Consider the following 25,639-nt stretch of genomic DNA (forward strand, 5'->3'; position numbering starts at 1 on the left):
TCTCTGGTTTGGGCATTTCTAACCTGGAAAACATGTCAGCCACGGATAGCTATGGGAGGAGGAGCTCACAGCAAGCTTTTAACTGAGCAGGGTGGAGAAGGCGTTCCACACTCTCCACTGTCTTTTTTGCACAGTCTAGTCCCTGGCACGGCCCTTAATTGCAGTTTATTTTGACAGTGACAGTGATGTCTCCCTTGTCTGTGCATTTCAAAAGATTTACAAGGGTTTAGAAGACTCCCGAAGGTGGAGGTGCAGTGAGCGTGTGGGAGTGATGCAACCGACAGGCACACGAGTGGAAAGGCGGGGCTCACACCCAAAGCTTTCGGCATCAGTCGCGTGAGGAATTCGCGCCTTGTTATTGGACAAGGCAGACATTCCAGTACTGTCAAATGCACGTTACTCCGCGGTCAGCGGAACCTGTATGTCAGGTTTGCAGGCGCCGCTGGGTTTGTTATGGAGTGCTGTGTAGAGCGTGATGTGTGCATTTAGTGCATTTAGGCAGGTGTGTGCGCCTCATTCTTTTCCCTTGGCCTGTTTTAAGGAGTGTTTGTTTTCTAACCCAGCTCCATTATTTCCCCCCTCCCTCTCTGAATTGCAGGAGAAAGCAGACGCAAGCCCCTCCTCTCTGCAGCTGCGGTCCGAGATCCAGGTGGGTGCCTGTGATTGGGTGTTCCAAGATAGGGGTGGTGACGAATTGAGAATGCTGGGTGGGGCAGGGGTCTGTGCTTTAAATTACATTACATTACATTACATCACATTCATTTAGCAGACGCTCTTATCCAGAGCAACTTCCAGCACCAATAGAACATAAGTGTATCCATGCAAGTTGAATGAGTAACAGTGTCAGACCAGGCTAACAACACTCCCAGACCAGTGAGTGTGAGCATAACACTATTCAAGCCCTACTACAAGTTAACTTGTGCAACCTGACTAGACAAGGGAAGCCAAGTATACTACAATACTTCAGTCACTAGAACACAGAATCCAAAACACATATAAAAACTACATGTAAAATAAACAGCAAATACTACAAGTAGCAGGTGTTAGGGGGCAGGGATGGAGGTGCTTTAGGATCCTGAGTGGGGATGGAAGGCTGTAATTGAATGTCCTAGATGAGGGGGGGTGGGGCCAGTGTCTTTGGGTATGGGAGCAGGGCCAACGGAGCATGTGCGTAGGTATGTGCCAGACTGACCGTGTTACCTGTTTTCTCCACAGCAGTCTCTTGGGTTCAGCAGCACAGTGTCCACACCGGAGGCCGAGAGGAAGTAAGGCTTTTCTGTTCTTTTCGTTCCATGAATGGCTGCTGTAACATTGCCTGCATGCAAGAGACAGTTCATTTGTGACTTTCTTTAAAGTCACTCGTTACTCACAAATGAGATATGCTGTCCAGAAGTCCGGCCAGAGTCCGTTTATTTCTCTGATGCATACCAGTCCATGTTGTGAGTCACGTTAAGGCATCTTGTAAAACAAAATGAATCAGCTGACCGAGGATTGTAGAGGGAGGCCTGACTTCACGGGAGGAAAGCAATGACAGTGAGTAAGTCTGGACCCTCCTTATATGACTAATATTTGGTAGCGCCGTACTTTTACTCGTACTCGTGGGGGCCTTTGTCACGGTGACTACAGGAATGGACACACATGGGTAAGGGGGAAATGAGTTACTGTCCCAAGATGCACCTCCAAACTCCAGATGCGTGAATCAGCCTGATGTAACCCCCCGCAAGCCATCCTTCAAAAGATGTCTCCAGGTTACATTGTGTTGGTTATTGTCTTGTCAGATGCGCAGTGACTAAAGCGCATGTCACCCGGTCCCTGCCGCTTCTCTCCCTGCCACATCCGCCGTTGGCCAGCGGAAATCGCACTCTGCGTTTCCCTGTGACCCTCCCCGAGCGGAGATTTACAAACTCCCAGCTTCCTTCCAGCCATTGTCTGCTGGGAGAGATGGGGCCCCTTGACTGGAAACGAGGCCGAATCGAAGAGAAACGCACGTATCTGAGCGGGACCCTGTCCACCAATGTGACACAGGTCGTCACACAGGATACATTAAAACACAGCCACGGCAGGGAGGACAGTTCACCAAAACGCACCTGTTTAATGGGAAAAAAAAGAAACTATTTTTGGTAATAAAACATTTGCATGAAATTTCATCTTTTCATACAAAGGGTTAAAATCCCAAACCAGATGAGCTGTGCACTCAGCTTAAACCCTGACGTTAAAGTTTGTCTGCCATACGTTTGGGATAACATACACATGTACACTTGTGTGAAAGTAGAGTTGAGACATGTCCAAACATCCATAAGTTACACGTTTAGCTTGTAAATGTCTGACGTGGTTAGCAATCAAGCATTAGCATACAGATAAATTTCCAAGCTCCCAAAACGAATTGGACCATACATAGAGCATTTCTGCATCTCTTATTTATCAAACATCATTAAAGGTCTAAAACGTTTTGCAGCCCGTGCTCCAAAGAGCTTACCCAAAGGCACGGTATGGTTGATGGCCGTGCTTCGGACGGAGAAGCTGTAACACAACCTCGCTGCTTTGCACGGCCACGCGAGCGGCTTCAAACGCATTCCTCGCAGCACTGCGCTGTCATCACCATGCACCGCGGGCCGGCAGGACTGCCTGAGATTACCCAGAGTTCCCTGCACCCGCTTCTCAGCTCTCCAGCCGGGAGGAAGCTGGCCGAGCTCTGATAATGCCTGGCATCCAGGACCGATGACAGAAATCTCTCTGGTGGGGTGCGGGAGGGATTGGGGGGGGGGGGTTACAGCAGAGGCGAATTTTGTGAAGACGGATACTTTGTGGGGAGCGATACTCGGGCTTTTGTTTGAGAGGGAATTCTTCGGGAATGTGGAAAAGGGGAAGAAAAATGAACTATAGCCCCGAAGTTTATTTACACCGCGCGTGTTGACATATACGAGTACAGCGCAAATAAGCAGCGTTGCAAGTGTGTGAGTTTTTCTTTTCTCCTTTGAAACTGAGCTGCCTAACTTGGCACCTTTATGCTAAAACACTTGCCGTGGGTATGCTTCCACTCAAGTCTTTGGGAATGTTCAGCGATGCTGACTATTGTTTGTGGTCATTCACGCACTACTTTCAGATTTCCTCCGTTGTGTGAGGGTCATCGCTGGCTTCGATTTTACTCCTGTGCCAAGCAGGTGTTGTGTTAACCCGTTGTTTTCTTTCGGGAGCGGTCACGTTGAAAATGGCCTCTTTGGAACACGTGCCTCTTTTCTCAGCTGTTGGCGTGACTGGACACCAGTGGCATCCTAGGCGGCCCCCGCCAGTGTGCAGGACGGCCACATTTCGGTGAGGAAATCCCCATGAACCGCGGTCCCCTTGACCCCCCTTCAGGGGGTCATCCTGCCGCGCTTCCTCTGGACGCTCGGCGTCACCGTTCCCCCGTTTTTTCTCCAGCCCTCTGAAAATTCTGCTGATTCGCTCATGTGGGGCACTGAGCCATAACCACAACACCCCACCCCCCCACCCCCGCTCCAATCCTGTGCCGGAAGCATCACGGGCTGTGCGTTTTCCTCATCAGCACTTCTCGCACAGGAAGAGAGAGAAGAGAGAAGTCCACGGACAGGCCCTGGGGCTTTCCACCGTGCTCATCTGGTTTGGGCATTCAGCGGCGAGTTCTGGACGCAGACACTCAACTGAGGTCATTGCCGTTCCCGAAAGAAAGCGCTCGTCTGATTTTTATCAGCAGTTTCGCTCGGATGCTCCCTCATGCAAAAACGTCTGCGAGGCAGAGCAAGTCAAAACACATTGTTTCCCCACCGCGACAGGCCAACAGCCAATCGGAATCTGGCGCATTTCGCCCCAGTTGTGTTTTGACTGCTAATTGTTGTTTTCGGCAGTATGAAATGACTGGTGATCCCCCCGTTTGATGTCGCCTGGAAGTGTGGGGTAATTCAGCTCTTTCCTGCAGGATGTGTGTGACATAACACCCCCACCCACCTCCCCCCGGAGTGCTGCAGACACATAGAACAGGAGATCTGCTGGTGCCAGACACAGCTGCTGATTAGAATGGTGTGTGTGTGTGTGGGTGTGTGTGGATACACTCTGAATACAGAGGACTGATAAGAGTCATTCCACCATAACGGAAGACAAGGAAAGAATAGATCTTCAGAAGTCTCATAAGATAACCCTGACTTAAACTTCAAGGATTTAAGTGGGGCACCCATATTGGAAAAGAGGCCAAATCAGAGAGGAAATGCACGTATCCAAGTGGGACACAGGACACAGGGGGGGGGGGGGCAGTTCACCAAAAAATACCTGTTTTAATGAAAAAACCTATATTTGGTTTTACAGCAAACGCACAAGATTTTTGTCTTTTCATACAAAGGGTTAAAATCCCAAACCAGATGAGCTGTGAGCTCAGATATACAGATATATGTATATAAGTCTAAGAAGTTAGCCCTGGGTTAAACCCCAAGGATTTAATTGTTTTGAGTCCTTCAGATTGCTTTGGCTGCTGCAGAGCTTTTCCTTGAAATATATGAAGTAAACAAAGAGGCCATTGCAGCAGGTTTCACACAGCGTGCCCAGGTTTTACTGTGTAGGAGGCTGCATCTTGACTGACCTTGGCCATGTATGCTCACCCCGTTGCGATTTCTGAAGCGCATGAATAAATGCATGAGGGGCTGTTTGTGTTTTGCGCGAGGTCAGGCCGACGCCGACCCTGTCCCGAATCTCCGTCTGCTTTTCGTCCCACTCCTGCGTTCCGGTAGCAGGGGCACGGGGGTGCCCGCCACTCATTCGCCGGGCGCTCGGCGGTTAATTGGCCCGCCGTCGCGGGGGCCTGGCGGACGTGCAGGCCAGAGCTGGCTTCACCTATTGTGCGTTTTTGAGGGAGGTGGTCGGTCAGCTGTTGCCTACCTGCTGAGGGCTTTCGTTTTCGCGTTGGCAGCCCGGCCCCGATGGCTTCATTATCCCGGCTCCGGGGGAGAGCGGGGGGTGGGGACAGAGCGGGCCTTGTGTTTGCACCACACTGTTTGAGGACGCTCATGGGCCCGTCAGCACGTGTCACACGGAAAACATAGGCCATCCCTTGCTGTTACCGGGCAGTGTTACTCACTCTCCCGAGGAGGCTCTCAGGCATTTGAACAGCCCTGCGTCTCAATTTAAGAGACTCCATCTTTTGTTTAGGCAAAGGAACATTTGAAAGAAACGCACATTTCACGGTATTGCTTTCGGTGCTGCCGTTCAAGTGCTGCAGGTTTTCTCACTGTGTAGTAGTAACACCCTTTGGTAGAGCTGTAATACACTCTTGAGTTTTTATCTTGTTTTCTGCAGTAGAACACATTACACGCATATTGAGACGCCTGAAATGATGTGTGGTTAAAATGGTGCCAGCCTGCATTATTATTAAACTGCTATTTGGAATATTCTCATCTGTCACATAGTCACAGTTCTGCCTTTTTAATTAGATTAAATGAAGCTGTTGGATTATGTTGGGGTTTTTTCTCTTTAATTGTGTGGTCTAAGGGGGGACAGGCTATCTTGGCAGCGGTGAAGCGGATCTGTGTTTGTGCACAGAAAGTTTTGCAGGGCTTAAAAGAGCAGCTGCCATGGCGACATAATGATATGATAATTAGATGGGGGGCCTCTCGGCTCGCCACCCTCTTTGCTCACAGTGATGGCCGCGGGGTCAAGCCCCTAAAGGCTCCTAATGGCTTTGGGTCCCTCTGATTGGATCACGGACCAAAAGGGCTTTTCTGTTCTGGTCCGACCTGGTCGCCTCTCTCACTGCTCCTGCTCCATAAATCACCCAGAGCTCAGTGGCAAGTGTTCATGGGACAGAGTGCATCGAAGGAGTTTATTGGTCCATCTGTGGCGTGCTTGTCACACTGTTTCTGGAGTGTTCCTCAACATAGCTGATGATTGTGTCTGTTTTACTTATCCGGTATTCACGCAAACGACCACGTGATAGGTCAGCAGTGTGGCGTAGTGGTAAGGAGAAGGGCTTGTAACCAAAAGGTTGCTGGTTCGATTCCCCGCTGGGACACTGCTGTTGTACCCCTGGACAGTTGCCTCAGTAAAATATCCAGCTGTAAATGGATAAAAGTCGCTCTGAATAAGAGCATCTGCTAAATGACAATAATGTAATGGTGGCACTGAGCTGTGTCCGTGCATGACGGAAGGACGGCATTGTGACACGCAGGCTCTGTAAAACACACCATTGACTATAATGGGAGGCGGCTGTATTCTGACCACAGTGAAAACGGCCCATTGGTGTTGAGCACCTGTCAGCGCGACCCCCACCCCCCCACATTAATGAGTGCGGCATTTTTCACACCTCGCCTCGCGAGTGAAGAGTCCCACCGTCCCCCAGCCTTTACACTGCTCTCCGGGGGCACCTAACTATCAAACCGCATTAAAAGCAGACCGCTAAGACAGCGCCTTTTCAATTAACACCTACAGCGAAAGAAGCTGGGAGGTGTGAAATGGATGTTCGCTAATTATTCAGAACGATCTGGATCGATATCGGCCCGCTTAGCGTAAAGTCGTACGGCCGCGTTCTGGGCCGTGATGTTTCCGGGCCGCTTAAATGCACCGCTCTGGCTCCCTCTTGATACTCAGCAAACAATTAGAGGAAGCCATTGTGTTTAACTCCTAAGGGGGAGATAGAGGCAGGCCATTAAAACACACCGCGCAGTGAAGCCAATCAGTTTCTATGTAAGGGGGTGGGATACATGCAGGAAGCCTTGTGTTGTTTTTTTTAACACTATGCAGAGCAGCTGGCTTAAAACGCACAGCCTTTCTGACAGGAAACCTTGTTAGACAGGGCAGGGTTAGACTTTCATATGGTTTATGAGGAGGGCGGGATAAGACAACGCCCGCATCACGAATGTGCTACCAGACTGGCTGAATGTCAGGGTGTTATTCTCTGTGTTTCTGTCTTGCCAAGCAGGCAGCAAGAAGAGCACAGGTTTGTTGATATGTCGCTATGCCCTCAGTTCTGGAGCACTACATGGTGTAGATGAGTACGTGACTGTAGTTGCCCTGCTCCCAGCAGCACCCTCTCCTCCTTGGCAGGGAGTTCCAGCAGAGCCTGCTATCTCTGTATCTCTGGTCCACCGCCAGCCCCTTCCCCTGGCCTTTATCTCCTTACCTCCAGAGAGATCCCATTCCTCCCTCAATGAGGGTTTACCAGCATCTCCCGCCGGCTGCGGGCCCAGATCGCCACGGAGCCGTCGGCAGGGTTCAAACGAATGACGGGTCCCTTTGGCGCCCCCCTACCTCAGAGCCCGAGACAGCACGCTCTCTCTCCATGTTGCGGCCCTGGTCCTCACACCGCGCTGTTGAGTGCAGTCAGAGCGCTGTCTTCAGAACGAGTTCTCCCAGCATGTTTACTCTGAACGGTAGCCAGTGCTGCTATTTCCTGACTGATTGTAAGGTCTTTGAAACTGTGTCGATGTTTCCAACTGCTGTGTGAATGTTTTGAGGAAGGGCAACTGAGGCTTAGGATGCCACTCCAGGCCTGTAGGTCTGCCATGGCTTCAAAGTTATGACCAAGTGGAGGCTTGCGAAACTACTAAAAAACGAGTAGAAATGAGTTGCTTGGGCAGCTGTGTAGAGTGGTGTAAAAGAGCCGTGCTGTCACATTCAGGGTTGTTTGGTACTCTCACGTACAGCCTTTCTTCGTGACTTGGGGCTGTTGTCACACACCCTCTCCAGCCAAAACGCCCGTCCCATTTCAGCACTGTGTCCTCTGGAGGAACTAGAGCCCTGTTGTTGTGGTCTGTGATTGAGTTAGTGACTGACATGCACAGGGCGGGAGGGCTTTGTGGGGGTGAGCGTGCGATGGCTTTAGCAGAAAGCGGTAGGGGGGGTGTGGGGGAATGTGTTTTGCAGAAACAGGACATGTGCGTTGCAGATGGACCCTGTCTCCTGGTCTGGGCTCCTGCCCTGTTTGCACTCCTGCTTTCTCTCGGTGTTTTCGAGCGCTGCAACAGGACTCCAGGCCGTCAGAGAGAAAGACGGCGCAGGCAGAGCTAGACGTCAAACTCGTGTCAGCTGGCGCTGAAAAGCAGAGCAGCTGAGCCTGGGGGTGGGGGGAGGGGGGGTGAGGGGCGGGGGGTGCAGCGCTGAGAGGTGATATGAGAAGTCCCCACAACATCTGCACGTTCTCCAGCTTCTGACGTGACGCAGTTAAACCCGCATGCCGACATTATTTTTGACACGGGCCTGTCACGAGACGGAATTGATTAGGATGCTCAAGGTCAAGCTGCGCTCTGCTCGCGAATTTGGTTGTTTTCCTCAAAAAGAGGAGGGAGGAGGGGAGCCTGCCATTTAGGAGAACCCCGAGTGCTCGGCGCTAAGTGAGCCGACAGCTCGTCCGCTCCGATTCACGGCATTCCAAGGATTCTTTTTTCCTCTTCATCTCTCAAAAAGCCGGTCAACTTCAGAGAGCGGCTCTCCACGTTGGAACATGTGCGCTCGGTCACAGTTTGGAGTACCTTTAATTCTGACCTTCCGCAGATCTCCCACTTCCTCTCTCCTGCACCGGGGATTCATAGACATGCATGTTGGGTGTTTTTTTTTTCTTTCTGTCATGCTTTCACTTATGTTATAAGTGAAAGTTATGTTATGTTATGTTATGTTAACAGATGGACTTTCCTCTCTTTTTGACCGTGTGAATGTGTAAAGGTTGACCCAAACAATGCTCTTGATATGGGCCATTAGAAAAGGAACATAAACTCTTTTTTTATGTTTTCTGGATCTCTTACGCACGCGCACACACACACACACACACACACACACATACACACACACACAAACAAACAGATCTCTCAGCAGACCTCAGCTCAGTTTGGCAGATAGCTCCAGTGCCTCTTCCCTGGAGACCTGGCACCCTTTGCCTGCAGAATGTGAATTCACACAGGCAGCAGAATCACCAAGGGTTCAGAAATGCCCGCAAAACAGTGCCGACAAGCTAGGGCCCCCGTAAAAGAGATTTCCCCAGGAGACTTTACTCCCTCTCCCCGAGGGAGAGAATCAGAAACACAAACGAGGGCCGTCTGCCTGCGGTCGCCTCTGAAAGCCGCTCATCATGGCGCGGGAGGTGGCTGCTGCACTCACGGGGAAACGCTGCTGTTCCGTTGTGAGTGCCGCCACCGCCCTCTAGTGGACGGCTTGAAGAACAGCAGCGTCTGTAGGGCAGAGAGTCGCTAACATCAGCAACAAGTGTCAGCTGATGTAAGAGGAGGGGGAAGGGCGGTTGGGGGGGGGGGGGGGGGTGAAAAAATGTTGGCGACACGTGAGTGCCACAGTTGCAGTAAAGCCCATCTTGTTTGTGAAAAGGCTCTATTGTTTCAGGGGGGATCAGAGCTATCTGCACACTGTTGAAAACCAGCAGTTTTTCATGTTTTTTCTCCCCCCCCCAACATTATTGACTGTGATTGGCTGCTAGCACACGTGTCTTTCACGCTGATAGGCAGAGGGGGTTTGTAAGATGTAGAGACGGGGCAGGGCGGTTCATATCTGCAGGAAACTGCAGCTTTAAGACAAAGTTGTGTAAAAGAAGATGCCTGGATAGCTGGAAAATGAAGAAGGTAGCACTGGACAGCAGGTCAGGAGGTCATGGATGGAGAACAGGTTGTATCTGTCTGCCTGTGTGTTACATGTGCCAGTGGTGGAAGTTCATTTGATGTCTCCTCTCTTTCAGAATCCCACTGCACAAGTCAAGCTCTGAGGACGGATCTGGAGGTTAGTACAGTGGTATTGTATTTACTCGAACAACCAAAAGGCACCTGGGGTGGTTCTGGGCAAAAATAAAATCCAGGGAAAGTGTTTGGTGTGGCAGTGTCTATTTTCAAGTGTTCACTTTTTTTTTTTTACTTGAAAGCTTAAAATTTACTTAAAAGTGTAACTAGATTTGCTTGTTAAGTGATTTCTCTATGGTACGCCTATTTATCTGTAGTTTCAAAAGGTGTCACTTACTATATATGGGATGGTGTGTCTTCCTGGGCCCTTGTTTGGAATAAATCTACAGTGTGCTTAGAGACTCAATGTAAGCATTCCCCTACTGTCTGTTTGGAGACTGGGGAGAGTGTTTGGGAAAGCAGTATCCAGCAGCTCTCTGTATCTCTGCACAGAGACACCCGACATGCCGGGAGCCGTTACACAGTCAGAGGCAGGATATCGTTATCTTGGCCTCTCAGTCTGTTTTGGCTGAGCCGTTTAGCAGGGACATGATCTAAATACAGGGTGAAAACGGGGGGAGCGCTTCTCCACGGAGGGAAATGTCACGGGTCCTGCAGCTGCGGGCAGCAAAGCGGAGATTTCTCAAAGGCCATCCTGCCAGAACCGATGTCCGCTCAGGTGACGTTAAAGGCTGGGTGGCTGCCCCAGACGAAGCCGTCGGCCCCAGAGACAACGGCCCCGCGTGTGTTTTGTCGCTGGTATTTTGCGGTTGCTCTTGCGCGGAAAATTACCCCTTGTAATGCGAGTCTGCGGTGTTTGCTCACTCTGCTCTCCCTTCTCTCTCTCTCTCTCTCTCTCTCTCTCTCTCTCTCTCTCTCTCTCTCACTCACTTGTGCTCTCTGTCTTCTCTCCCTCACCCGTCTCTCCTGCTTCCTTTCTTCCCTCTCTCCTTCCCTTTCTCCTTCCCTCTCTCTCTCTCTCTCTCTCTCTCTCTCTCTCTCTCTCTCTTTTCCCTATCTCTTGTTGTCCTTATTATCATACCCTTGAAAAGCGGTAGACAAAGCCAATACCCCCAGTACAGCACATTTGCTTTTCCACTTCCATATCGGCACCCAGAGCTCCAGCACACATCTCCGCACTGGATGCCGGCATGTGGACGTCTGCAGTCTAAAATGCGCTTCTTTTTGCCATAAAAGCCAGATGCCAAGTGACCTCTGTGTGCCCCATTTCGGATGGGGTGATCAGTGACGGCGGCGTGCTGCCGTTCCCCTCACATATTTATCTGCTGGGTTTGATGGCAGCTGCGTGGTTAGCACAGCTTGCCCATTCCACCCACAACAAAGGATGCTGATAAAAAGCTGTCGGCAATTAAGCATCCTGAATTAAGCAGGCCAGCCTGGCTCCAGGCGGCGGAACAGCGTCCCGGTTTAGTGTCTTCCCTCGCTCCATGTGAAATTGGAATTGCCGGTTGGAAAGCTCGCTTTGGAATAATGTATGTAGCCCATGCGGTGTTTCCAGACTGCTCCACCGCCTTGGTTTTCAGTAATAAGATTGGCTTGCTATTGTGATTACTGCCACTAACCCTGCCCCCCCTTTCCAGGAAACCAGCATAACAAATAGCCAAACCATCAGTGAACATTTATTTGGAAAAAAAAAAGTCACCGTCATGTAAAAATGCGGGGAATATTTGTGTAGCGCTCCTGAATATTCTTCTCTGAGTAGCCCGAGTGGACTCCGGTCTATTTCCGTCCCTGCTGATTGAGACAATGCCACATATAGATACACAGCCTTTTAGTGTTATCATTTCCCGCGGCCAGCGCTATGAATAGGATGCATCGAGGAGCCATAAAAAATGATCACCAGGGGAATGCACAGCGTGTGTAAAGGCCGCAAAGAATGGGCCGTGGCGTTTTCGCCCTGTTCAGAGACGGCCTTATTGGTTTCACGCAGCTCACTATTGTGCAAATGTGGGGTGGTCAAAATCTCAATGCTGTTGTAAGAGCTCAGTGAAGCTGAACAAGGTGGTTAGTTTAAACAGAGAACAGAATGTAGGTCCGTTTGCATGGATACTGCTCCCGTTCCACTGTGGTCAGACGATGGAGAGTTTGACCCATTTATTTATTTATTTATTTTGAACTGGTGTTGTATTTCAGTGATGCAAGACTCGAGCTCTTTGCTTTTCACAGGAAAATGGGACAGCAAGAAGAAAAACAAGTCTTTTTGGCAGAATTTCCGCAAGTCGCAGAAGGCGGTCGTGCGTCAGACGTCAAAAGGTACGGTGGCCAGCATAGAAAGACAGGTGCAGCTCAAGCCGCGATAACTGATTCTGCTTCGTATGTAATGTGAATCACCGATTCATGTGATTCACGTTGTACCAGAAACATGATAACATTGCACTCTTGCTCCAAACTGACACACATGCAGCCTCTGTAAGATAAGAGATGTCCTCCTGCTCAGTGTCACACTCCCGTTCCCCCGCACTGCCCCCACCCTGTGGTTCGTGGGACAGCTAGCTCTCTGACCCTTGTTCTCTGACCCCCCCCAGGGGAGGACATTGGCTACGTGGCCAGCGAGATCACCATGAGCGACGAGGAGCGCATCCAGCTGATGATGATGGTGAAGGAGAAGATGATCACAGTAGAGGAGGCCCTGGCTCGGGTAGGACACACCCCCCCTCTCCCTCAATTGGCTCTTCCTCAAGGGGAGTGGACACAGGGGCACAACCTCCAATCACAGTCTCCCTACCACCTCACAGTCTTTCCCGCGCTGTCCTTCTCTCAGCCTACTAAAACGACTCACCTCCAATTAACACTTCCTCCTTCATCCAGTAACCCTGCTCTGTGGTAAACGGCACTTCAGATCAAAGCTAAAAAAAAAGTAATAATGCAATTAGTTGTGAGGCTCTTTGCATTTGGGATTGTTTCTCTCAACAATTGAAGCATCTCGTCTGGATCTGTTGGTGAGCCCGTCCGCTCCGGTGGAGACCTAGTGGAGTTTCCACAGGACCGGCGTGAACCTTCCTGTCCCCTCCCCTGTACCCCTGTCGGTGATCACTTAGAAAGCGAGCATGCTAGAATGCTCTGGATCTAATCGATGTGACTAGAACCCTTTTATGCCACCTGGTAGACGTTGATTCTCTGAACTGTTTTTTTTTTTCTTTTTGTTTTGTTCTGATTGGGAGAACACAACCCTTGCTTTCCTTTCCCCAGTCGTGATTGGCTGTCAGAAAAGGGTTCTGAATCAGTGATGACCTCATTTTGTGCTTGTGTTGGGTGTTTCTTTGTGATGTCATTCTGATCTCTGCTGCTGTGAGAGAGGGTGTCCTCCTGCAGTCCCCGTGCAGCTCCTGTACACCCTCTCTAAACTCTTCTTCTCCGTAGTTGAAGGAGTATGAGACCCAGAGCAGACAGTCCAGCAGTACTGACAATGCAGAGTGGACTGACGGATCCAGTCCCATTGTAAACGAGTCCTCAAACTGCAATGTAAGTACCGCTTTTTACCCATCATTCCATGGTACTCAGCGCCTGTGTCGGGGGGCCCTGTTGTGACCTGAACCAAAGCTGCCAACAGTGACTCTGACTGAATTTTGTCTGATCTTGTGCCTATCTGTGCAAGAGTACTTAATGACAGCCCGTGTATTTAGGATTTAATGTATCCTGCAGGGTTACTATACATGCTCCGCCCCCTCATCAGTTACCTGTCTCTGATGTGCCTCTCACACACCTGACGAGACCCCCGCGTCACGTGACGGGGGACACAGCTGGGCTGGCTCTTGGAAGGCAGTGTGAGAACGGGTCTTAACTGAGATTGCAGATGGCCAGCAGGGCTATAAGAACAGCTATGGATACGATGTTGATGCATTTTTGTGCGCAGCCCAGTAACACGCTGTGGGCATAGTGCCAGGAGCATGGAATTGTATCAGAGCATTACCCCCCCCCCCCCCCCCCCCCCCACCGGAATTCAGTGTGGGGGGAGCAGTCAAACTCTGAATGGTATTTGACAGTTGTGCAATGCTGTTGTTTTCATGCATTGATCCCAGAGCAGGGGGCAAAAGCCTGTGTTAGTGCCTTGTGTCACATAAGATCATTAATGACTTAAACTTAAAGGGTGTACTTTCTGCAACTGAGAGAGTCCGGTCCCTTAAATCCAAATATGGCTTTAGCATGACTTTCGCACGTTACTGTAAAGCCTCGTAAACATGTTGTGTAAAAGCGTCATGGTAGCGTGCCATTCCTGTGTGCAAATTCACCAGCCCAGTTCATTTTAAAAAGAGGAAATTGTTGCCGTGGAGGGCAAACAGAACGGCACCTGTGTTTGAAACCGTGCAGCAGAGAGAGGTGTTGTTTAAAGCATGACATTAACCAGCGCTGTAACCTGCCACTGTACGTGCTTAGAGCTGGAATGTTGGCTGTTGTGCTCAGTGTTTGGATCGGGGGTTTTGGGGAGGGGAGGGGAGGGGAGGGGAGGGGTGGTACCGGGTGTGATCTGCCCCTCTCGTGGATTTGGGCAGGTCACTCGCTGAGCCCTCCATCATCCCTGGGGCCCCGTCCCAGATGCGGGGGCCCCCCGGGCCGGGCTCTATTCATGGCCCTGAAAGCGCTAACACCCCATTGTGCCGGGCGGGCGGAGTGAATGCGGAGGGCCGCTCTGTTGTGCAGGCTGCAGCGTTTTCGGCGGCGCGGCGATTAGGGGGCTCTGTTTAGGCTGCTTTGTGCAGATTAGCCCGGGCCTCCCCCTGCCAACCCCCAAGGGGGGGATGGGGGGGTTCAACAACAGGAGCGCTGCCGCTGCTGGGACAGGGAGGGAGGAGGCACCCCCGCTGTCCCAAACCCGCCCCTGTTACCGCGGGGGGATGGAGTTCACGCCGGAGGACCAGCGGTGTACGCGGGCGCCATGGTCTGCTCTGACGGCGGTGTCACTGAGTTCTCCCTCTGCCTGGGGGTCGCTCGCGGTTACGCCGCGGCCTGTCACCCGCTCGGTTTCCAGCCACGCTCCCCCGTCCGCGTCATTCCCACAGCACCCTGACAGGTACGGGCGGCCCCGGCCCTCGTCAGCGTAATTGTGTCACACAGGTCGTAATTAGCGCCGTTTGCCAAGATTAAGCCCCGAACCGCTCATTTGCAGGCCGCGTTTCGTCGCCGAGCATCAGCTGCAGTCTGGGCTGAGGCAGATTTTTCCAGGGTGGGGGCGCGGGCTGTGAGCTGGCCCCTCCGGTGGTGACGTAAACCCGGACTCTCATGGCGTCTCGCTGGAGTGGGGCCGGAGCAGGCAGGCCTCCTGGATTCAGCAGCGAGCCGGCTCCTCACAGCTCCTCACAGCTCCTCACAGCTCCTCACAGCTCCTCACAGCCCGCAGACATGCCTGCTTTCCATCTCACTCCCTCCCCTCTCTCACTGGTGCAGACATACCGTTAACCACCTCAGTGGGATTGTGGATCTTACAATGATTCTATCCTCAGAAGAACCAAGACAAAGACTTTCAGAGCAGTACCCCTTGTCTGTGGTTCATGCCTAGCGAAGGAGGGGTGCAGTGTTTAGAAGCGGTACCCGTTCTCTGTCTCTGATACTGAAGAAGCCGAACTGTAATGGTGCAGAGGGCGTTCTGACACACCTCTCCATTTCAGGCATTGTGTCTATCCCAGGCCAGACAGAGCTCCCATTGTTACATCAAAATGTATGTATGTCCCTTATGTGGTAGACAGTTAAATAGGGGTGTGTACTCTGGTGGGAATAATGCAAAAAATGTAATACTTAGTGTTTCCCATGGCTGTATGCTAAGCAGTGCTGCTAACACATAAGCCTGAAATGGAACTGAGATCCCCAGTCCCTGGAGATGCAGTGACTCCTGTCTTCATGCAGTTCATTCCAAACGTCTTCGCTTCGTTACATGATCATCACGAGCAGCTGGTGTCACCAGAGAGGTGACCCCCTGACAACCGAGCTCTGATGCTGTTCGGCACGTCCGCTCCGGACGCTGACCTGGGATCAGCCTGTCCGAGGAGCTGGCCGGAGATGGAGCCCTCGTGGGAGGAGACGAAGGCCAATTGATTACGTTGGGAGCCGCTCTGGGAGGCTGAGGGGAGCAGCGCTGCTTTCGGGGGGCCAGGGCCGACGGGCCCTGGGTCGGGTCGTGGGGACGCCCTGAGATTAAAGGCAGGGTTGTGCATCTGACAGATGTAGGTCGCCCTGGCAACGTCTAACCGCAGCCAGATGGGTCCTGGTGAGTGCCAGGTCCGCATAGTTCTGCTTTCTCACACATGTTGTCCACACAGAGAGGGCCTGATGGGAAAATCCCATTCAGAGTGAGAGGAACATGGCTGCAGTAGAGGGAGAGTTTCAGACAGCAAGGGAAATGCGTGACTAAACATTTCTAAGCACATCTGTTGCCATGGAAATGTTCAAATACCGGCAACCGCTCAAACCAACACCAAATGCCCAGTCTCCCTAACGTGCTTATTATTAAAACTCTGAAGTGAATGTTTTTCTCAAAGGCATTGCCTTTACAGTGGTAAAAAAAAAAGTGTCCCCATTTTTGGAGGGGCTTGGACGTTTGTCCTTAGTTGGTGAGTCAGAGAGCTGGTTTGTTCTCAGCCAACTTCAACAACAGATCATCAGCCTAGATGTGGTGCATGGCTGCTTAATTGCTCTTCTGGGGCTCTCTGCTTGCAAACAGCTCCCTAAACCCATTTACACTGTGCAGCTGTTCCACTGTGTCAGCCCTGTGGTGAAAAGAGAGATGTGTGACAGTTTCCTGTCCAGGGAGATGGATGGATAGAGCAGGCGAATGACTGGATCTCCATTGTGCTTCAGAACACTCGCCCTGTCTTCAGAGCCTCTCCCAGAGAGCGGAGGGAAACGTGGAGACAAAGACCCTCTCGCTTTGACCAGGCCGGAACTCCGCAGAGACGTCGGGGGTTTTTGCAGAACGCCGGCCCCCCTAATTACACGCGGTTTAAAAATGGACTGTGCTTTGGAAACATCTTGCATGTCCCGGGGCCTTTTGGGGTGGGGTGGGGTGAGGTGGGGGGGGGGGTGATTGAAATGGAATTAGGTCACTCCCAGCCTCCCAATAGTTAACTGATTTGTGAGCGTTAGTGGAGCCGCGCAGCCATGTCAGCCTCGGCCTCGGTGTTCCAGGGTCAGCCCTCTTCTTTGGCCGGAGCGGAGACTCCGCTGCCTTTCTTCTCCCAAGCGCAGAATTCCTCAGACGGTAATTAAGGATATGGAGGCCAAGGGGAGGTCAGATGGCCCCCGTCGTCAGTGAAAACGGGGATTGTTTGGGGCGGACAACACTCCTTTTCTCTGCCCGGCGAACAGAGGGCTGCCGTCTCCGTCGCACTCGGCCGTGCTATTCCTAGCGGCGTGGCACGCCTGTGGGCCAAACCCCAGTCCCCGAGGCCGGTCCCCACTGCGTGCGGTCTCTCTGTGATCGGGATGCACACACCCCGTGGAGCTAATCTGTTTAAAGTGTGCACTTTGATGGAGAAAGGTGCTCTGACCGTGCCACTGTGAGAGACATGCACTCTCGTTTCGGAGGTGAGACCAAGTTCCTAGATTGGTGAGTAAGTGATCTCCCTTAACTACTTTCTGTTTACTGTGGTGACAGGCCACAGTGTGCACTTTGTGTGGGACTTGTGGTCATTTCAGTGTGAATGCGCAAATGCTGAAATCTGCATCGGTCCTGCTTGTCTTGCAGATTGCGCATCCTTGCCGGCGTGCCCGCTCCGGTGGGCGCGACGTTCGGCTTTTCGCCAGGGCGTCCTGTTTGCAAGTTTTACAGCGGGCAGGACGGTGTGCGCACGACCATTTTGTGTCATGCGCTAGCGTTGATGTGAGAAGTGGGAGTCAATGGAGTCTTTAATGCAAGCAGGCTCTCGACCCCATTGTGCTTCATTGTGGTGGATGAACAGTGAGGCAAGCTTTTCGCACGTCAGGCGCTCAGCCTACACCATGACTATTAATGTGTCGTACCGCATTGCAGTATGTTTGTGCTGTGGTCGGTCGTATTAGCATTCAGCTTTCACTTTTGTTCCCTGCTTAGACCAGAAGTAACCCCAGATCTCCAGTGACTTTTTTTTTCCGTGTTGAGAACAAACTATCTTTCATCAGCCTTTTCTGTTTTTTGCCTCTCTGTGCGAAAAACAGAAAAATGAAGTATTCACTCATTTGCCCGTGTTGTTCATGTTGTTTTCATCTTCGTCCGCTTTCCCCCAAACTGAACGAGTTCTCTGTATCTGTCTGGCTCTTTGAGAGTCCTCTGCCCACGGCGCCAGTGAAAGTCTTACTCTGCAATAACCAGCATTTCTGAAACTGTATCTGTGTATTCAGAAGGGTCAGACCTGATTAAAACTGCAGCGGATTGCAATATATCTCCACGTCTGCCCGACGACTCCGATTCACTGACGTGTTATTAAGGGTTTGAAGGTATTTTTCGCTGGAATCGCTGACTCCTAAAGTAGTGGAAAGTAAGAGTGCGCTGTTTTTGCCAGACCTGTGGAGTGTGTGTGTGTGTGTGTGTGTGTGTGTGTGTGTGTGTGTGTGTGTGTGTGTGTGTGTGTGTGTGTGTGTGTGAGTGAGAGGAGGGACGGGGGCAGGGGGAAAGGGGGGAACTTGCAGTTTATAAACTGAACGATTGTCGAAAATAAAATGAGCACGTAGAATTCGACTCCTCTGGCTCGCCTGTTGACAGAAACACGAGAGCTGAACACAAACCGCTGTGGGTGCGGAGGAAGAGGGTGCTGATGGGAAGCCAGAGAGGGGCTTGTGGGTGGATTATTTACAGCGCGTCAGAGCGGTGCTGTGGCTCAGGCGCAAAACAGCATCTCTCACATAGTACATTACAGGTGCAAGTCAGTACCCTGTGTGTAATGGCACAGGCTGAGTACTGGCCCAGAGATCCAGTCTCAGGGGGATCACCTGCTGCATGTACCCTTTCAGTTTCTCCAGCTGTTTAACCCACAGAACACGTTCGTCAAGGGACCTGATATTAGCATACGAGCTCATTCAACATCAGAATAAAACCAATGGAGAGCAGAGAGGAGTTTTTTTTCTTTCGGTTCCTCTCATGTGTGGGCTCTTGGTTTCCATGTAACGCAGCATTGGCGCTGCTTATCTCTGTGTCTTCGCGAGACCGCGTCTTGACCGCAGTGTCTCGACCGCAGTGAAGACCGGACCATTATTTTTATAGTCTAACCTCCGTTCTGGCATTCCCCCATCGCCTTGGTCCAGGCTTACTGTATCAGAAGAGCCTTACTTGCAGCATGCGGTCGACACTCAGTGATGCAGCGTGTGTAGGGCAGCGTGCTCTCGCATGACTCGCAAGATATGAACGAGGCCACAGTGTTCTGAGCTGTAAACTAACAAAAGCTGAACTCTCTCCCTCGGGGGGGTGTCGTGCCGCGCCGATGTCGTCCTCCTGAAAGAAGCTTTATTTCTGTAACGGCTTCTAATTTCGCGGGGCAGTGTGACATTGGGAACAGTGGTGAGGCATTGTGTTCTCTTCCAGGTGGATGAACACATCGGGTCCGTTAATGCTGACGAACGCTGGTGGCGAAGTTGCCTCGGACGAGATCTGTCTCCAGCTATACCGGGACTGCTAGTCTCCCAGTCCAAGCCTGACCTGCCTTCTAACGTTTCCCATGTCTTTCATAAAAGCAGACCAGGAACTACACTGGGCTCTCTTATTAGACCAGATTTCATTGGATGAGTTTAACTGGAGGAAAACAAAGAAGGCCCAGATCAGATCTATGAACACTTGCCTAGTGGGCGTGCTGAAAAAGGTCCAGTTTGTTCATGACGCCAAACAGCTCCTTCCCTTTGGCATAGTCTGTGTGTGGAGGGGGTGTTACTGCCTGTTTCTGGGCCATTTCGATGACAGGTTGAAAACACTAGCATCCTCGTACAGATGCCTCAGGGTCTGGCCTTGTGTTCCTTGGCTCCGCATCGCCTTTGGAAATCTTTAGTGTTTTGCTTGCATATCCGATGTTTGTTCACCAGTTTCAGAGCGTCCTGTTCAGTTTTCATATTTCATCCTAAGCAGATGCACTTCTGTCTGTGAGATAAGGTAAATCTCCGTGATTCCATGTCTCTTCTGTTTTAGAAAAACGATCGTTGTGCCTTTAACTGGACCGAGGCCCTCTGTGCTCATAGGAGAATCAGCCATGTCTGCAACAGAGGAGCCAGCTGTCTGTAGTGTGATGTAATGTTGCTCTGGAAACCAGCAAAAAATATACTGAGGCATTTGCCACAAAATTACTGAAACCTTTGCCAAAATAATTTGAGATTAGCCCATATGGGTCCTGTGAATGTAAATTGTCAGTGTGGGTTTGTGTGTTTTGTTCCAAGACCTTGAGCTAATGATGCATCTGTTATTGACTTCATCAGCACTCCGTGTCCACTGTCAACAAATTGGAGCTTATCTGTGGCAGTCTGGGTGGGTGCAGTTTCTCATGCACTTCTCCACCCAGCTATATAATACATCTCTCTCTGGGCATTAGGACATAGCAGCTCCATCCTCTGGAGAAAAAACAGAGGAAGGGGTTCAAAATGCTGTGCTCACATACTATGTATGTGAGGAAGTATGTGCTAAGAAGAAAAAAGAAAATGTAACCATATCAAATATGATTTGCATTTGCCTCATAGTCACTCTGGAGTTAAAAAATGTGGTGATCTAATCTCGTAATTGTTTTTTGTCAGTGTATCAAAGTCATTTTAATCATGTTAACACCACCATGTGTTGCGAAACAAACTTCCATCTCCCATCCCCTCATGCGCTTGTACCACTAATCATTTTGGTGCACTAATTTTCAGCCTCCCACTACTTACATCCACTACTGTAAGCACACTACTGTACAACGCTGTGTGGTTCAGGTCTGTAAAAACGCTCTTCATCATAGCATAAAAAAACATTAACTGCTCCGCTGTAAAAAGAAACCACAAACGATTTTGTTTTTCTCAGTCTTGAAGGACTCACGTGTTATGTAAAGGCAGCAGGGCCAGTCAAAAAAGCCGTTTAAAGGAGACTGCCGTCATTCCAGTTTCTGTCATATGAACTCAGTCATTCTCTGGGTTTTCCTTTGTGAAGGCTGTGAAATGGGAGCTTGCACCTCTTGGTGTATTTATATGATGAAACGCTCTCCTAAGGGCATGTAGTTTTAATCTTGTTTGAAAAATGAAGTCCATGCAAACTTGGTTCAATCCCTGTTAGATATGGGTATTAAATTGTATTGAATTATGTAAGTCGTCTGTAGAACTGTTCATTTTCCCAAGGTTGCATAAAAATATAAACTATCGCTTAGGGCAAAATGAGCCTAAGTGGGAGTTTGTCCTTTTTACAGAAATTCATACCCTTCACATTCCATAACTCTGTCTTCTATTATGGTAAATAGCAGTCAAAAGACAAGCAGTGTGAGTCGGAAGTCCCTTTACGTTGGCCAGCTGGGCCTGTTTCCAGTCTCTCACACTTTCCCTGCACATAAACAGAATGCTTTAGGTTGACAGTGTTTCGCCTGGATTTCATCAGCCAATGTTGGGAACATTCAGGCCCAGCCTCCCCTCCTGCTGCATATCCCCCATACCCTTCAACCCCTCCCCCACCCCCCCCCCCCCCCCCCCCCCCCCTCCCCAGGCGCCTCCTCATGCCGTCTCCCCTCTATTTTCCAGTCGAGGGAGCAGTCAGATGATGAGCTGGAGGACTCTGTGAAGTTCAAGCGCCTTCACAAGCTGGTGAACTCTACCCGGCGCGTCAGGAAGAAGCTGATTAAAGTGGAGGAGGGGAAGAAGCCGGGCTCAGAAGGTATTGACAGTACGCTCAAGCTAAAAAAATACATCCAAGAAAGGCTGTATGTTTTGAGAGGCACTGGGCTGTCAACAAGGTCATGCTGCATCCTCATGTTTCCTTCAAGTGATACATTTTTGGAAAGTCACAGTCCATGTAGTCACTTCCAAACGAAACTAGACTGATGACTACAACCATAAATTTCATAGCTGATTTTAGTTCAAGTTCAAATAAGATGGGCCCCAAGTCACCGAGGTGCTTGTCTCTAGAATAGGCTTAGTCCCCAGATTGGTTCCCAGCCATATCATCATCAATCCGACTGAAAAAATCCGCTTCATTCTGCTGGAGTAAGGGTGGGAACGTCAGCTGGGTTTCTTCATCTCAGCCCTCTGTTTTTCAAACTTGACTGAGGATTGTATTTTCTCTCAGCTTGAAATTCCCATGAAGTCCTCATGGGTCATTGACGCAAGTCACCAAGATGGCTGTCTCCTTTCTTGTCCCCACAGAGTCTCTGAGTTTCGAGCCTTCCCCCACGTGTGAGGACAACACCGCCTTGTACACGGGGGTGCAGAAGAAGCCCCCCATCCCGCAGGATGACTCCCTCTCCTCCCTGCTCCAGGAGCAGCTCTCCCTGGACGGCGACTCCGAGAGCCTGACCACCTCCCCTTCCTCCAGCAGCCTGGACACCTGGTCGGGCCACAAGCTGGTCAAGACCTTCGGCAAGTCCGGCAGCAGCCACGGCCTCATCCGCCCGGTCAAGAAGCCCGGCGGCGGGCTGGGAGTCGGAGGCAGCGGCTCCTCCTTCTCTGAGGCGGAGGGCTGCGGGGAGGAGGACGCCAAGGTGTCGCGCTCCATGACGGACGGCGAGATGCGCAAGGCCTTGAACTCGCTGAGCCACGGGGTAAGTAACGAGAGCGTGTACGGCTTCTACGGGCTCACCCGGCCCCGCCCGCACCTCCTGGTGTCTCTGGAGGACGTCCAGAGCCCCAAAAGGCCCTCGCGGCCCAAGAGGCCCGACCCCAACTACGCTTACTCCACCAAGCACTTAATGTACCAGCGGGCCCGCGCCAAGGCGCCCAGTGGGCCGTCCTCACCGGCACACTGCGACCTGCAGCTGCTGCGGGACAAGGCCAAGGCCGGCGCCGGCGGGGGCTGGGCATTCCCAGCCCGGAAGCTTCGGGGCAGGACGGCGGTCAGCGAGTTCAACATCACCTACGTGGTGGAGCGCAGCCTGTACGGCCACTTGAACTGGTCCCAGCTGGTGCGACCGGTGGCGGAGCGGACCCTGAGCAAGGCGGAGCGGCAGGACCTGCGCCGCTGCCTGCTGGAGGAAGAGGGCGAGGCTGACAGGAAGTGGGCCGCCAGCGTGGACCGCTGTACCAAAAGGGTTCTCTTGCGCATTCAGCAGAAGTCTGTGAGTCTGAGAGGAGGGCGCCGTCCGCGCCGCCCCTCTGGTGGAGCTTTTCGGGTCTCACAAGGCTGCAGAATAGTCCTCAGACAGGGAGCTGACTCTCATGGCCTCAGTGCTAATACCACACTGTTGTTTAAGTTTTGTTTATGCTTCTCCTTCCAATAAGGGAGACGTGTTCAGGGTAACAGGAAGTTCAGCAATATGACACGGTCATATTTTTTTTGAATGTGGCAGTTGTTGGTATCGTTAAGATAATTTACATGTTATTTATAAACAAGTTTCGTTGATTCAACAGTTTGTCCATGAAAGGGGTTTTTGTGACTGTCATTTTGAAAATGGTTCACCTGGTCCCTGCCCTCGAGCCTGAGTCAGATCCAGCCGAGTGGCAGGGCATGTGTGTGATGGGGAGTGAGGCGAGAGGTCGAGATTGTTTGGCCAGATGAGAGATTTTTCCGGCAGTTCTTTTCCTGGCCAATTGGTGGACTGTCTTGTGGTTCAGCAGGAGAGATTGAGTGATTACTTTTCCAGCTCAGTGAGAGAGGCCCTTGGAGTCATGACTGTAGCTTGAACAGTTGTGGGGGGGGGGGGGTCGGTATAACTACACCCCCATACCATAACAACTCATGATTCAGTTTCATTTAGTGTAGTAGCCCTGGCAGTGTGTTAAACACAATGTTACTAGAGCAGAAAAAGGAAAGATTTACTTCAGAAATACACATACCTTATGGAAGAGTATTTTGTAGATCAGGAATAGGTAACCCTGTTCCTATATGGCCTCATGAATATTTCCTATATTTCTGAACAGAAAGATGCCAAATACCATGACCACGCAGACACCTGCTGTGCTAATTCAGCCCATCCATATTTCCAGGCAGGTAATTAGTGGGGTGGAACAAAACCATATACCTTTCTCGTGCTCAAAGGCTAAGGCTGCTTTTCTTCCATTGTAAGTTATACGGTGACTTGTCATTTAGTCACTTTGATACAAAAATACAACAGACGGGCTATTGTTTAAATGAAGCCAGCTACTGCTAATGCTAGCTTGCATTGACTGATTACCTTCAGTGCTGTATCAACCGTAACAGAATTTTGCATCCATTGCGGGTACATACTGTAATTAGTGAGACTTACAGTAGAATAAGGACTAGCAATAGAAACTCACCACATCCTATCCTGTGTGTTTTAACCATACAGATAGCGGCAGGAAGAACTAACTAGAGTGTCTTATTCTGCAGCCTTGAAGAGACTGAAGTGCCCATTGTTTTGTATACAGTGGAAGTGGTCACCATCCATGGTTTTTATTCATTCATTTTATTGTTTTTGGTTCTTCTTTTTCTGCCTCTGTGAACCGAATGGCATGGTAATTGATGTAATGGGATTTCCTTTCCTGTTCCATGGGAAATGTCTTCCGCCTGCATGACCATTCCATTGAATATCAAGCATCTCTCCATCTACAGATTTTTTTTGGGAGGGGTATAAACAACATTGTGCTTCTTTGCTCCCCATGCTGCATCTCCAGGGGAGCCTCAAGCAAACAGAGAATTGGACTGCGGACTCTGACCTGTAGAGCTAATATTCACACTCATTCATCCAGAAATGAGTAGACGTTTAGTGACATTTGAAGGAGGAAAAAAAATGTCTATAAACTTGGAGAAGCGTAGGGTCTGAAAACAGAGCAACGCTTGGGCGGGGGGGGTCTCATTTTGTTCAACATTTCAGACCGAGCGCTGAGTTCACATCGTCTTTTCGTTTAAAGAAAAAGCCGGCATTTAAAAATAGAAGAATTAGCTTGCGTCACAGAGCGCAGTGCGCTCTCAGCTCAGGAGAACAGATCCGTTCCTCTAATGCCTGATGTCAGCTGTCTGCCCGCAGAGAGGAGAACTTTTTCCGCTGCCCCAGAGGTCAAAGCCATCTCTGTTCCGCTCACTTTCCTTGTGAGCTGTAAATCCTTCATCTCCAGTGACTCCTTTCTTCCCAAACCAAATTTCAAGGAGAGATTATGGCCCCTTAACAAAGCCTTCCCTGACAGCAGGTCCAGGTGGAAAGGGCGGACCTCTCTGGCTGTTCAAGGGCATCTCAGGTTGTGCTCTGAAAAATGACGACTACTTCACCTCATAGTTATTTAATATGTACACATGTCACAATAACTTTGAAACAATTATATGTTATTGGAACAGGATGCACAAGTATTTGAAAAATAATCACAAATGAAGTGTTTGACTGGAGTTATCAAGGATGAGGGAAGTAGGTGGCATTTTCATGAATTCTGCCTCCAGTATCTACCTTCTACCCGAGAGGTCTGAGGCATATTGATAAATGTTTTGTGTTTCCAAATGAATACTTTCCTTGGTTGGATTATTGTCTGGTAATTATGCAAAGTGCGTTACACTTGCTTAGCAGACACTCTTATGCGGAGTGATTTAAATGGCTTAATGAAGCGATTCGTGTCTAACACCTTGGATACAAGGATACAAAAGCAGAGCCCAACTTGGGAATCAAAACTGCAATGCTGGGGGTTAGGAGCCCTGCTCCTTACAACTATGTGACACTGCTGTACTGAGGTAGCATGTTCAATTCTACATGGACGAGTGTTCAGTCCTCAGATCCTCAGATCTATTCGGGAGGACACTCTTGGATGAAGATGGGTTTTAAACAGAGCAAACCATACAGCCATGAACCAACAAGCTTCCATCTTGACACCCAGCATGAATCATCGTTGTCTGGCTCTGAGGGGGTTTCATATTTCATATTTCATATTTGTATTTCATAATTCATAATTCATTCTCTCTTACTCTTTCT

General features: G+C 50.4%; 1 protein-coding gene across 4 annotated transcripts in view; it reads left to right on the forward strand.

The window, feature by feature from the left end:
* sash1a (SAM and SH3 domain containing 1a) overlaps window positions 1–25,639 on the forward strand; it is a 271,804-nt gene that overhangs the window by 229,808 nt on the left and 16,357 nt on the right. For 2 of the 4 annotated variants that reach the window (XM_036549602.1, XM_036549603.1), the window contains exons 3-10: window positions 599–649; window positions 1,216–1,265; window positions 9,677–9,717; window positions 11,841–11,927; window positions 12,200–12,312; window positions 13,035–13,136; window positions 21,315–21,447; window positions 21,936–22,843. In XM_036549602.1, coding sequence (XP_036405495.1) covers window positions 599–649; window positions 1,216–1,265; window positions 9,677–9,717; window positions 11,841–11,927; window positions 12,200–12,312; window positions 13,035–13,136; window positions 21,315–21,447; window positions 21,936–22,843 — 1,485 coding nt within the window. The remainder of the gene's footprint in view (window positions 1–598; window positions 650–1,215; window positions 1,266–9,676; window positions 9,718–11,840; window positions 11,928–12,199; window positions 12,313–13,034; window positions 13,137–21,314; window positions 21,448–21,935; window positions 22,844–25,639) is intronic. The other 2 variants (XM_036549604.1, XM_036549606.1) reach the window with 1 other exon arrangement.

Source organism: Megalops cyprinoides, chromosome 17 (assembly GCF_013368585.1).
Source record: "Megalops cyprinoides isolate fMegCyp1 chromosome 17, fMegCyp1.pri, whole genome shotgun sequence".
Lineage (NCBI taxonomy): Eukaryota > Metazoa > Chordata > Actinopteri > Elopiformes > Megalopidae > Megalops > Megalops cyprinoides.